The sequence below is a fragment of the Diospyros lotus genome, chromosome 8 (genome assembly GCF_014633365.1).
Source record: "Diospyros lotus cultivar Yz01 chromosome 8, ASM1463336v1, whole genome shotgun sequence".
NCBI lineage: Eukaryota > Viridiplantae > Streptophyta > Magnoliopsida > Ericales > Ebenaceae > Diospyros > Diospyros lotus.
Genome location: NC_068345.1, coordinates 41,683,495 through 41,697,544, shown reverse-complemented (window position 1 = coordinate 41,697,544; position 14,050 = coordinate 41,683,495). Strand labels below are relative to the sequence as shown.

General features: G+C 33.5%; 1 protein-coding gene across 6 annotated transcripts; it reads right to left on the bottom strand.

Moving 5' to 3' along the window:
- Nucleotides 1–1,318: 1,318 nt before the first annotated feature.
- Nucleotides 1,319–9,935, bottom strand: LOC127808447 (protein STRUBBELIG-RECEPTOR FAMILY 8-like). 6 transcript variants are annotated; one of them, XM_052346983.1, is made up of 16 exons: nt 9,302–9,932; nt 8,912–9,044; nt 8,682–8,753; nt 8,539–8,604; nt 8,377–8,448; nt 8,187–8,258; nt 7,845–7,916; nt 7,688–7,753; nt 7,541–7,606; nt 7,120–7,454; nt 5,173–5,420; nt 3,501–3,772; nt 3,279–3,414; nt 2,692–2,837; nt 2,383–2,539; nt 1,319–1,698 (listed from the first exon to the last, which is right to left on the bottom strand). In XM_052346983.1, exons 1-16 carry the CDS (start codon nt 9,837–9,839, stop codon nt 1,546–1,548), a joined length of 2,604 nt encoding a protein of 867 aa, XP_052202943.1. In that variant the 5' UTR covers nt 9,840–9,932; the 3' UTR covers nt 1,319–1,545. The 6 variants fall into 6 exon arrangements, with proteins under 6 accessions (XP_052202943.1, XP_052202944.1, XP_052202945.1 ...); XM_052346984.1 differs by having other exon boundaries at nt 2,692–2,834; XM_052346985.1 differs by having other exon boundaries at nt 5,173–5,411.
- Nucleotides 9,936–14,050: the final 4,115 nt, after the last annotated feature.

The window sequence follows — 14,050 nt, the reverse complement described above, 5'->3', positions numbered from 1 at the left end:
ATTAAAAGGCCTATAAAGTTTTTGTAAAAGAATAAAAAAAAATAAGTGAAAAGAAGTATGAATATTTGAAATTTAGGTAAAAAAATTATGATACTTGTAACCGCGTTGCTGGATAAGAATATAAAATTTGAGTTTATTGTAAAAAAAAATATTTTATTTTTTATATTTTAATTAATTTATTGATCATTTGTACTATGAATTTAACATAGAAATGACTTTTAATTATTATAAAAGATGATAAACATCTAAGGATATATCTATTAAGTTAAATGAGATAGGATCATTGATGAAAAATATATTTTATTCTCTTATAAAAGAAGATATAGAAAATTAAATCTTCTAAGAGAAAGATATTGTGTTGAGACAGATTGGATGTAAAAAATAAAAGTAAAAGAGGATAGATAATTTTAGATATGTTCTTGATAAATCTAAGTTTCAATTGAAGAAAAAGAAAGTCAGGCAAAAAGAATTTCAAAAATTCAAATCCGATTATTACAAATCTAAGTTGATAATGCTAGCTTCTTGCATATTTTATATGAATACACGTAAGGTTAGTTTTATATTCCTTTATTTTTGTGGTTTTCTTCTAATTTGTTTAATTGTCTTTGTCATTGCTAGGACATGTCCTATGGCATATTATAAATATTTTATAATATTTTTTTATTAATATGCTCTTACTTACAAGGCAATGTCAGCACCTTTGAAACCATCAACTTAAAAACACGTGTTTGGAATTTTTCAAATGTCAATTTTTTTTTTTTTTTTTTGGATTGAAAAAAGATTACAAGAATTATTTTTTTGTCAAATAAAAAGAATAAAAAAATTACGCATGTATAGACTTCTTTTTTAACATGACAAAAATTCATGTAATCAACCAAAATGTTATTTATTATGAATTATTATTAATTTTAAATAAAACTATTACAATGATCATTATAATGAACTATTGTTAATTTAAACCAAAATGATTATAAACTACTATTAATTTTGAGTTTCGTCTTTCTGCTATTAATTTTGAGTTTCGTCTTTCTGCCTAATCAGCCTACCCAATAGATTAAGGCAATATCACAAGCTCTGTCCAACATAGGATGAGAGAAGAGCACATTGCACAGAGCCTGGTCTTGGCCTGTGCTGTGTTTTCTTCTCTTTTTCTCAGCCAAAACCATTTGAATGGTACCAATTACTTGGCAGATTCTACTTGAGAAAGCCAGCATCAAGCCAGCAAGATAGTAACAACCAAGTCGGTACAAAATCTAACACAGCCTCTACAAACATCAAAATTCATTCTAATCGTATAAAGGGTTTATTGCACTGCAAATGAGTCTGGAAATATGACAAATTTATTCTACTGTAGTTTTATATAATATACACCTTAACTCTAGGCTGCAAGCTCTCCTGGAACGACTGGAATTGTATAGGACATAGTTACACATCCTTCTGCTCACCCTTTCACAAAGTTTCCTTTAATCCATGCGTCCTCTGATCAGTTGTACTTCATCTCTCATATAGCTGCAGAGTGTCAATGGATTCACCAGGCTTGGATATCTAGTACAGCATCTCTGCTGCATCGCGATCTGGAGTCCTGTGCATAAAACCCGATTCTTCGCTGGAGTGCCTTCGCACCACGCTTGCCCTTTGCATTAACCGAACCAGTGCTTGCACGACTTCAGACATGGGAGGCCGAAACTCTGGTTCAGGCTGCATGGAGGAGGAAGTTCATACATAGTTCCTCTTTTAGAAGCAATGCATTGAGCAAAAAAGGAGTAAAAATGAAAACCAAGAAGCTGGTGTTCAAGTCTTTTAAGCTAAAAAGGAGGAAAAAGAACATAAATATGGGAGAAAATATGCTTGAAACTACATAGAAGAAACATCTATCTGCCATCTTGTTCTTCTTTATGTCATAGTGATCTTCAACAGAAATGCTGAAGCAAGTGAAAAATTAATGATTAATATATGTGACATTTTCTGAAGCCAGTAGCTTTTCTTTCCAAACCACCAAGTGGCAGAAAACATGCATCTGCTCTAAAAATGTGACTAATAACTAATTGAAAATAAACATCAGAAATCAGATCCTTATCATGCCATGTTAATAATGAAGGTTACAGAAATGCAGAGAGGATACTCCACAACTGGGCAAGAATTCACAAGGTTTCTTCCAGTATAAAAGTTTCTTAACAAATGTGCATCAAATATTGATCAGAACTCAATTCACAGTCAAATTCTGAAATTTAGACAAACGTCCCTTTTAGACAACTAAAGAAGTCACGTTGACACAAGGTTTATTCACACTCAAAAAATGGTTTCTGAAAGGGAAATTTGTTTCCCTTGAAAGTGTAAAAGTTGAAAGGCTTGGAAGAGTAATATTTCAGCAAAGACCATTACCTGAACGCAGAGGGCAATGATGTCAGCAAAGCGAGACAAAGACTTTACAGGATACATGCCATTTAATACAGGATCTACCATTTTTGCCAAGGCATCAATATCATGGAGTTGAGGAGTAGCCCATCTTACAAGTGACTGTTCTGATCTCACCCTTGAACTAAACACAGAGAACCAAAATGGAACAAGGAAAAAGAAAGAAATAAACAAACAAGCCAACATCAAAACATATGGAGAATCTTACTGCTCTTTGATAAGTAAATCAAAGCATATCAAGAATGTAATACAACTATCCGATCATCTTCTTTGTACCTATCCAGTGGTTTCCAGCCAGTCAAAAGCTCCAACATCACCACCCCAAAGCTATAGACATCACTTTTGGCAGTGTATATTCCAGATAAGACAAATTCAGGAGCACTATAACCAAATGAACCAACCATTTCGGTTGATGAAACCTGCTGAGCATGGGAGGAACAAAATGTCAAATATGCATACAGCAGAAAGAGACCAAAACCTGTTATTTAGAGTATGTCACTATGTGCTCTGCCATCCAAGCAGGGACGTGGTGCATAAAGCTTTCTACCAATTGGAGAGGAAGTCTACCACAGCCACACCATGATCAGCTATGCCTCAGATGAGTGCATATACCTTACCACCAAGAAGATCATTCTATAATTAATTCTTATGTGAGTTCTTATGGGTTTTACAAACAATTTAAAGCCACTAAACTTTCAATTGGCCACACCAAAAGACTTGTAAACCACCATCCAGCATAAAAGGAAAGGAAAAAAAGTTACTCTGAACTCTTCTTGGTGCAATTTGTTCAAGAGAATCACTTGGACAAACAATGAAGCTGCTAAAATTAATGTGGACGGAAAGTGCCAATCCCATCAATTTACCTGCCGCTCTGTGTTTGGTGTTAAAGCAGCCAAACCACAGTCTGATAAATGGGGAATGAGCTCTTCATCAAGTAAAATGTTTGCCGACTTCAAGTTTCTATGCACAACTGAAGGCAGGCAAACCTCATGCATGTACCTAGGGTAAACCCCAGTTTAGTTAAAAAACACAAGAGAGAGGAGGGAGGGGGCAGGGGGTTCCAAACATGTATTAACATAACATACTCTAATGCTCGAGCAGTGCCAAGTGCAACTCTGACACGTGCATTCCACGTTAGCATCTTGCTCCTTTCATCAGCAAAATGTAGCATATCATGCAAGCTCCCATTACCTACATAATCGTACACCAGAAGCCGTTGGCCATGCTCTGCACAGTATCCTACTAATGCGATAATGTTGGGATGCCTCAGGCGTGACATAATTGAAACAGCTTCAATAAAATTATCTTCATCCTGAAGTGAGAGTGCTGCATTGTCGATCTTCTTAATGGCCACTATCTAGAACACAGTTCACCAAATTAATTAGTTCATCATGAAAATTTAAGAACCAGCAGAATAAATAACTAATTATTCAGATGATGTGGTCGTGTTGCATGCCATAACCATACTTGCTTATGTGTAATAGCACCTTAAAAAGGAGACACCTCAATCTTAGTGAAAAATTCTGTATATATATATATATATATTGTATTTCTAGCCAGAAAAGAATGAGGAGAAGTAATAAGCACAACAAATTGATTCATGAAAGCAAGTTAAACTAGTTTTTCAATGGCTCCATGATTCTATCAGCCTTGAGGTGACATATTGACCACAGTAATTTAAAGCCAGTGAGTTGATAAGGAAAAAACAGACCCGGTCAACATGGAAAAACTGAATCCTTTCCATCAAAATTGGAAGTAGAAAAAGGCAATCCACATGCATCCCTTCATTCAAAACCCCCAATCTAAATCAGTTTGTTCTTTACAAGAAAAATGAAATGTTGAAGGAGCTTGGTGAATGCTACATATAACTCAACTCAGGTTTCCAAACATCTGAATAGGTACAGCGTCAGCCAAATGTCACTGGGCCCCACATCAAACTAATGACTCTTTATTTGGCCTCTATCAGCTTCACATTTGTGGTTAGCTAATATATTCATGAAAATTTGATGATGCACCATTGCAAGTTCAAGGAAGATGCAGTAATTACTACTTCCTAGCAAGCTCCCACAGCAAGAAGAGAGTGGTCTAGAGAGGAAATGATGATGTTTTGGATAAAGAATATCTTGACTTAATAAACCAACCAGGAACCATTTTCAATCCAAGGAAAGTCCTCCATAAGCAGTAAAAATTATCAAGAATAGCAGCAGCCCACCTAACATATTACAAAGACAGAGAAAGGGGTTGTTGGTATTCATTGATATACAAGGTAGCTGACACGGCATATTGTAATGCAGGATGATATAAGGATAAACAGAAGGGTAAAAGTCCAATGCAAGAAGAAAAACAAGAAGTATGGTTGTATCGTATTGTTTTGTTCTAGGATAAAACACCAAACTTCTCCAATCAAATAATGAATCCTGGAAGAAAAGATTAAGGAACAAAAGTCACTTTTAGATCTTAAATTATCACTTGGAATAGCAGTGCTCTCCTTGACTTAACTTTCGTTAGGTCAATGCCACAAATTAGACATAATGGCCACACATTTATAGGCATGTTGGTGTTGTTTCAATAAGTTCTACAACAAATTCATCCCAGTGCCCTACCAATGCATTGTTATGGCACAACACCAACTGCTTGCAAGGACTACAGAAACTAAACAATCTCCAGCAGGATCCAGGGTACCTAGGATCAGGCAGCAGTTCAACTTTAACCATAAAAGGGAACACCATGAACACAGTTGAGGGGACAAAATATTACCTTTCCATTAGGAAATTCTCCTTTATAAACACGGCCAAGTGAACCTTCACCAATAAGATTTTCTTGACTAAAGCTATTTGTTGCAGTTTGTAGAGAAGCAACTGTAAAAGAAGTAGCAGTTACAGGGGACTTGATTCTCTTTACAGATCCATTTTTCCCTTGCATCCGGTCGACCATTAACTTTTCTGTAGGTGGGGGCCTCAAGTCTGCCACAACAGCAATCCTTTGTGCTTGCATCTCTGTAGTCACTACAAAAGTGAATCAGGACTCGTGATGAAAGAGAAAACATAGCACAACATGAAACAAATCCATTTAATTAAGAGAAATCAATAGCAAATAGGTGTCCCAACAGGAATCCAGAAAAAAAAAAGGATATAATTAAATTCAAGTTTTTAATCCTAATGAAAATTAAAATATTAAAATATATTTTTTAGTCATAAGTCCTAATCAAATTTTGACTCATGATCTCCATCATTCCTAGCATTTGATGATAAAATGAAAATCCACTAGTTCTAGGGTTAAAATAATGAACCAGAGAGGAGAAAGGTACATCACAGAATAAAGCAAGGAAGACAGGGAAGGTACAGAAAGATAAAGAAGGCGGCAATAACTAGATAAGAAAAACCAATTATCCTGCAAATTCCATTTTTGTCTAAATTGCTTAATAAATGGGCTTAGTATTATGAAGGGTTTTAGAGAAAAAAATGAGTCTGAATAGCCTATATTCAAGCCCTTAAGGACATGTATCATGGTGCAGAGACAAGGGTCAGAACATGCGGAGGGGATACTGAACCGTTTAAAATTACAATGAGACTGCACCATGGTTCTGCACTAAGTCCATACTTATTTGTTTTAGTAATTGATGAACTCACTAAACACATTCAGACAGAGGTGCCATAGTGTATGCTATTTGCAGATGACATAGTGTTGGTGGATGAAACAAAAGAGGGAGTGAACACTAAACTTGAGTTATGGAGAAACAATTTAAAATCTAAGAGATTTAAATTAAGTAGAAGGAAAACAGAATATATGGAATGTAAATTTAGTAAGAATGCAAGAGTGGAGGATGTTATAATAAAATTGGAAGACCAAATCTTACAAAGAAAAGATTATTTTCGATATTTGGGATCGGTGATTCAAAAAGATGGAGAAATTCTTGAGGATTTCACGCATAGAATTAAGGTAGGTTGGCTAAAATGGAGAAATGCATCAGAGGTGTTATATGATGGTAAAATCCCATTAAAACTGAAAGAAAAATTCTATAAAACAGCTATAAGACCAGTCTTGTTATATGGCTTAGAATGTTAGGCAGTCAAATACTAGCATGAGCAAAAGACGATCGTAGCAGAGATGAGGATGCTAAGATGGATGTGCGACCATGCAAGAAAAGATAAAATTAGAAATAAGGTTATTCGTAATAAGGTAAGAGTAGTGCCAATCGAGGAGAAGATGAGAGAGACTAGACTAAGATGGTTTGGTCATGTGAGAAGGAGACTAAGAGACGCTCCTGTGAGGAGAGTTGATGAAATAGAATAATTAGTCAAAAAAAGAGGTAGAGGCAGACCCAAGAAGACTTTGGGAGAGATATTAAAATTTGATATAAAGTGTATGGCCCTAAATGAAGATATGACAAAAACAAAAGACAAATATATGGAAGTCTAGAATTCATGTAGCCGACCCCATATAGTGGGATAAAGGCTGGATATGTTGTTGCTGCTTAATAAATGGGCCTCTACTTGGAAGACTACTGTGCTGTAACTACATTTTTTAAATTACTTCAAAAAGGAATAACTTGGTACTGTCAGATTCAACAGCTGGAAGAGATTTCACCACTGTGAATCTAAGTCTAATACTGAGACATAAACTCATTAATAGCATAGCCAACAAAAGAAGATCTATGGTTCTGTTTCTGTCTCTGTTTTTCTTTTCCAAGGGAAAGCAATATACCTTTGTCCATGGTAATAGAGAGAGTTCCTGCAGAAGTTCTAGCAGCAGTTTGTCTCTTCCTTTTGCCCTTACGGATGCAAAATACAAACACAAACATCACCAAGAGAACCACGAGCAAAGAACCAAGAGCAATTCCTATAACAGAACCAGCTGTCAACCCATGCTTTTTATTTCCATTCTCTCGTTTGGAAGCTTGGTCATGAGAACTCTGAAGTGTATATGCATCTGGGGGAGAATGTCTTCGATGAGCTTTGTGTGGTCTTCTGGGGTGGTGTGACTTGGATGGTGGTGGTGGAGGAGGAGCAAAACTATTATCGAACGAATTCCCATCATATCTGTTTACTTAAAATGCTAGATTAGACATATTCCAAAAGCTTTAATGTGATATTGGAGCACATATATGATGGTACATATAACTTACATAAATTTATGGATGGAACTGAACTGTCTTGGAATCCATCCAGTAAAATTGTTGTTTGCAACATTTCTGTGGAAAATTTAAGGCAGGAGAATAATAGATAGACAAGAAATATAAACGTCAAGGGCCAAGGTTGGTAAATGAACTCACAACTCTGTCAAATTCACACCAGCCAGAACAGTGAGAGAACCAGTTAGTTGGTTGTTCTGAACGTGACTGTCAAAAGTCCAAAAACCATAATGCATCTGAGCAGACTGGAGGAAAAAAGAAAAAAGTAGAATCAACTAAAAGCACTGTAGGCACTCACAGAGTAGAAAGATTAGCCAACCCACTAAATGAACTGGGAAGATCTCCACTGAAGTTGTTGAAAGAAAGATCCCTTCAAAGATGGCTAAACATTATAAAACCATTCACACGGGTAAAATCATGACTTAAAGATCTTTCTTATGACTTTTATACTTCTTCGTGAGAGAAAATGAACAAAGTTTAACCAACTCTTTACTGGTTTCAGATGTATGAAACTTAAAAGATGTCAATTCAATATAATAAATTCAGCTATGCAGACAACAGGAAGAGGTATAAAAGCCAACAGTTAATTTAGGGACAACACCAGATGATGATGTGGATGCATTTGAGTATGATATCTTACAAGGTTGAGAGCCTAGCAAGATTGGCAAATATGTCTTCAATGGACCGCGAGAGAGAATTATGGCTAATGTTCCTAGGATCAAAAACTTTAAAGTTAGGCAATAGAAAACTCCCCAAGTAGAATAAAAAATAGAGAAAGCAAATATACATATTCAAAGAGTATTGACAGCATTGCAAGGCAGACTACTTACAGATATCTAAGAGAAACCATAATAGAAACAGAGTAAGGTAGGTCCCCACTTAAGTTGTTGCTAGCAAGATTTCTGCATTTTTATAACAGAAACTTTGGCATATAAACATTTTACTCAATTGGCTACAAGGTGGGAAGTGAATCATAAGCACTGCTTCATTACAGGGTTATAAGGTTCGGAGGTAGCTGATATGGAATTGAATCGTGAATATTGTTGTCACTCATATCTCTGCAACAAACAGATACAGAAGACATTAAAGAATTCCTTCGAGAAATTTTAGTAGAACAAACCGATAGTTCTCTTACAATGTTCTTAAGGACCAAAGGTCGGAAAGCAAGTATCCCATTGTCCCATTGAGCCCCAGCCCTGGAATCTGACTGTTAAAGCAACAACAGCTAGTCTCGTTAACAAAATCGGAGGCAATTATTAGCCATAAAATACATTGTAATCAATGTTTTCATTGAGAATACACACGCAAAGAGATACATATGTGCATACATTTAAGCTACTTGGAGATTTCAATGAACGGACTCACACTGAAACAACAGCAGAACCTTGGCAAGTAACCCCTTGCCATGACTCTCCACACGGATCGCCACCACTTGCGTTCCAATTAGTTAGCTGTGGAGGATTGTTCAGTGAAATGTACATAACCTGAAGAGCTTGAACTGCAATCCAGAAACAACAAAAGATTCAAAGCCCGCATGCATGTTTAATTTAAAATAAGGAGAAAACCAGAGAGTGTTCAATCACCAAATCAAGATCCAGTCGACTACTCAATTTTCAAATTGCATTGACACCAAACCTCGTCAACAGATTCGACCCTTTTTCCTTTTTGACAAATCGAAACGCGTCGACAATCCAAACAAGAAATCAGAAGAACAACGCCGAAAAGAGAGAAGCTAGGGAATTTAGAACTAATTACCGTCAAATAAATCAGTAGCTCCGTCAATAACAGTCGGAGCCAAGATCATGGTCGCGATGGACGCCACAAACGCAGCGCAGAACCAACGAGTGGAGAGTGCAGAGCGAGGCCTGCTCTTCTCCATTCCACTCGTACAGCGTTTAAGCGAAGTTAGAGAGTGAGGTGGAGTTTGGTTGGCATTTGAAGAAAGGGACCGGAGAGCACAGAAAAAGAGGGAGAGATTCGAAGCTTGGAGTAATGAAGAGAGAGAAACTCTATGGTTTTCTAGTATTACAGGGTACGTGAATCTGCGTACAGTCGAAAAAGTTGGTTTGAAGCGAGCAAGCAACGCATGAAAACTCGCCTTTGAGAGAGAGAGAGAGAGAGAGCTCATCAACCGGGAATCAGGATTTTGGCGATGTGCTTGGGAATTGGGACTCGTCGAAGAAGCAAAATGAAAATTGAAGAGATTTTCTTTCCTTCTCTCTCTCTCTTTCTTCTCTAAGAAAATGGCGGTTTGATGAAGTGGGCATCCTCGGTAGTCGGTGGCTAGCGCCATCACAGAACGGACAGGGACTGGGGCTGGCTGGCACCATCACAGAATGAAACTCGTCTAATCTTTCAGGAAACTGTACATAATGACTCCATTGTCTTCTTCTGAATCGGTGCCCACTCTTCCATAGTCACTTTAATGATATCTAAAGGAAGTATGCTCGTCAAGTGCATATTTTTTATCTTATACCTTCACCCCTTTTTGTTGTAATTATTATTTTGATTGCATTATTAAATTTAATTTTTAAATTTTGTAGTTTGATTTTTTTATGCAATAAACTTAATTTTTTTATTATTTTAATTACAAATTTAACTTACATTTTCTAATAAATTTAAACTCTATACTTTTATATATAAAAAAAATAAAATTAAATAACAATATCAGACTCTACTCACGATAAAATATAAGAGTTAAATTATGTTAAAAATATAAATTTAAGCATGTAATCGAAATAATTAAAATTTCAAATTGTTATACGAAAAAAAAAATCAAACTATATGAATTAAATTAATTTAAAAATATAATCTAAAATATGTAATTAAAATAATAAAAATTTAAATGATCATATAAAAGAAATAAAAATATAGAAACAAAAATATAAATTTGGCCCAACTAAATTTATTAGAAGAGATATGTCAGTGTTCACATGATACTCATACTCGACCATATTATTTCTCTTGATATAAAATTTGTAATTAAAAAATTTATAAGATAAAAAATAGTGACACCTGATATTTAAGTAAAAATACTTAAAATTGTAAAAAATAACGTAAAGTATTAGAAATACTGGTTGAATGTCTCTCTATCTATTAGAGAGATTAGAAATTTATAATAAACATCATCGGTCTTCTAAAATCGATTAGGATCGAGACTTTTATAAATAAGTTTTATTTTGTACAAAATTTTTTAAGAATATTTTCAAAATTATTCTTAAATTTATCTCTTCACATTTCAATACTCCCACAGAAGAAAAGAGTATTCGGGAGACCCAATGAGAGACTTACAAATCAAGAGCCTTCTTGGACTGTTGTTGAGTCTTCACTCTCGTGACTTTGAGTCTTCACGTTGGGTTCTATGTAGGAACTATGGGGTTAGGACAATGATGTTTTATTGAATTGTTTGATTAAGTTACTAAAAAAAAAAAAGGAAATATGGTGAACATAATGTGCTGCCCAGATTCCCTGGGCTGGGCAATTTGATGACAAAACGCCCACTTTTTTTGGGCCATGCAATCAATTGATTCACGAGACCAATTATTCTTCTTCTTTACCATTGACACATCTTAATCGCCATTCCCCACCACTGACAGAGAGATCCCTCTAAAATTAATTAAAATATATATATATATATTAGGTTATGAAAACTAGTTAACGAGAGTGAATTCTCCTTCAAGTGATGTGATTAATTTTTTAAGTTTAGGTATATCTTAATATTTAATGTAAAGAGATGTTGAATTCGTAATTTCATTAAATAAATCGTACGATTAACTCTCTCTCATTTAAAATATAATTTCTTTATATACGTAGAAAATTGCGTTCGATTGTCTCTTTGAAAAAATTATCATATAGTTATTAAAGAATGAAATAATATAAGTGTTGCTGCTAAAAATAATATAATTAAAATTTATAATGCAGAAATCTCAAGTTGAGATAGAGTCAGATAAGAAAACTAAAGTAATACGTAACTCGGGAGAAAGTGGTAAGTTGCTATCTAAAAAAAACTTGCATTGTTCTTTAGGGAAGAGCTCGTACTTTTATCTGAAATAAGAGATCAACAGTTTTAACTCTGCTGAATAAATAATTATTATATTTCAACAAATAATAAAATGTTGAAGCGACAGATAAATGGTGACTGCTTGAGATAAATGCTCTACTATTCAAGAAAGAATTGTTGGAAGACAATATATAATTAGAAGGCATATAAAGATTTATCTCACGTGACACCTCTACTACTTAAATTTAAAAAAAGTCATAATAATATTATGAACAAGCAAGTGAAATTGTTCAGAACGAATAATAGTTATTTCTTCGAATGAGTTGGTAGATTTTGACATTTCTTTAATTTTTTAGTTTACATCTACAACTCTTACCATTCTAATCTACAATAGAATCTAAAGTTTGATGATGAATAATAATGTACATAGAATTACTCAAACTTATATACCAAAATTGGTATTATTTAAATATCAACACGTGTATTATTTAAACATAGATTTAGCAGACAGGCTGGCCCCCTGAGTGATCCCCCTTACAGCTCTTCTGTTCCATCATTTGCTCACTTTTCATCTCAATTATTATCTCAATGCATTCCCACCCATCCGTTTTTGGATTTTGTGGCTCATTTTTCAAATATAATCGAACCGATTCGACCTGTAATTTTGGTGAGCTCCAGCTAGACTCGAGCTTTAAAATATATTTGAGCTCTACCTCAATTAATACTCGTTAAGATTAATTTTGACTTCGTTAGAAACTCATTTATCAACTATTAAATTTTATTTTTATATAAAAAAATATAAATATAATAACATTGTTCAAATAACTACAAATATTCTTATCACAAAGCACAAGGGCAATAATAAAAAAAATTCAAACCTTTTTGCAAATGAATAAATTTATCAAAACATTTTAATTTTGACAATTATATTCTAATTAAATTAATTATGTGCAATTTTATCTAATACATAAAATTAATTTGGGAGTTGTGTGCAACCGTTGACATGTCATGCTACCTGATATGTATAATTTTATTTTTTATATTTTTCATATATATGTATGTGAGTTCCACTCATATATATATTTTTATAATAGGTGACGTGCTACGTCAATAATAACATAAGTCTTTAAAATTGATTTTCACGTGTTGAATAAAATTATATTCAATTGAGTCAATTGAGATGCAATTGACAAAATTAAAATATTTTGATAAATTTATAAATTCGCAAAAGAATAATACCATTGATCTCCAGTATAAATGAATAACGATAATGCGACAACTCATATAGAAATTTTTAATTAGCATTATGCACCTATTTAAAAAATATAAAAAATAAAATCTGTTAAACGTCTTTTTTATATGAACTGTCACATCATTATTATTTATCTTTATTAAAAATGAATAGCATTACTCTATGCTCGGATGAAAAGGTTTGGATTTTTTTTATTATTTGTCTATTTTTTTATTAATTTTAAATATAATATTGCGTGTCGTGGAAGAATGTAGGGACATTAATTAGAGATGGAAGCGCATTGACTAGCGTAAACTAAACTGAGATTAATCAATTTTCAATTTGTTTCAAGGAATGGACACGTGTCACTCATTGAGAATAAATTCGTGGTTTCTTCATTGTCGGACGTAAGGAATCACTTCACTAGTGTGCCAAGTTAGAATTATTTAATGAACAGCTCTTTTTATAATAGAAAAATATTTAACTTTAATCATCTAGTCTAGATTTAATGGAAGAATTCAATATGATTAAAGGAAAATTTTTAAGAGTCAAATTGGTTAACAGATAAGCTTATAGAATAAAGATTAAAAGATTAAAATGATCTCGCTCATATTACATTATATTTTTTCTAATGCAATATGGGTGAGGACATTTTAGATTTTTAGCTTTCATTCTATCAATTTGTCTAACCCTGTATAAGAACTCTAAAATTAGAGTTGGTGAGTTAGATCTAACAAGATTATACTCGCTTTCCCAATTTACTTACTTAGAGAATCAAATTTGATCTTTATTAGCATAATCATAATTATATTTAGTTTTAAATATTTTACTTGTAAAAGTATAGAAAAATATAAATATAAAGAAAAATGTGCAAAATAAAAAATTTTCAATCATTATAGGGTTAGTTTTGACTCCGAAATATATTTGATACTATCTTGTAAGTTTTAAAATTCTCGATCAATGGGATATGAAGTAATAGTATTTATTTTTAATGTGTATTAACTTTTAGGATTCTCATCTTTATGTAGTCTCCCGTGTTTTTGATCTCGATAAAAAAAATAAATTTTAGGTGAAAATTTTATCTCACTACATAACACAAGAAATTGAACCCCAAAATCTACCGATACTAACGCTAACTTAGACACATGTACTCTAAGAGCGTGTATTAACTCTTATTTGGATTACTTGTAGAGTGTGTTTGATTACACATATTTATCATGAAAAATATGTAATTATAACACATTTTTTATGAAAATAATCAAACTCTTAATTT

What these genes read in the sequence shown, in the direction of transcription:
- LOC127808447 (XM_052346983.1), bottom strand. Translation starts at nt 9,839, where the DNA reads ATGGCGCTAGCCACCGACTACCGAGGATGCCCACTTCATCAAACCGCC. An exon ending in AGTTCCATCCATAAATTTAT is followed by an intron (nt 7,455 to 7,540) that starts GTAAGTTATATG and finishes TTAAGTAAACAG; the next exon opens with ATATGATGGGAATTCGTTCG. An exon ending in CTCTATTACCATGGACAAAG is followed by an intron (nt 5,421 to 7,119) that starts GTATATTGCTTT and finishes TCACTTTTGTAG; the next exon opens with TGACTACAGAGATGCAAGCA.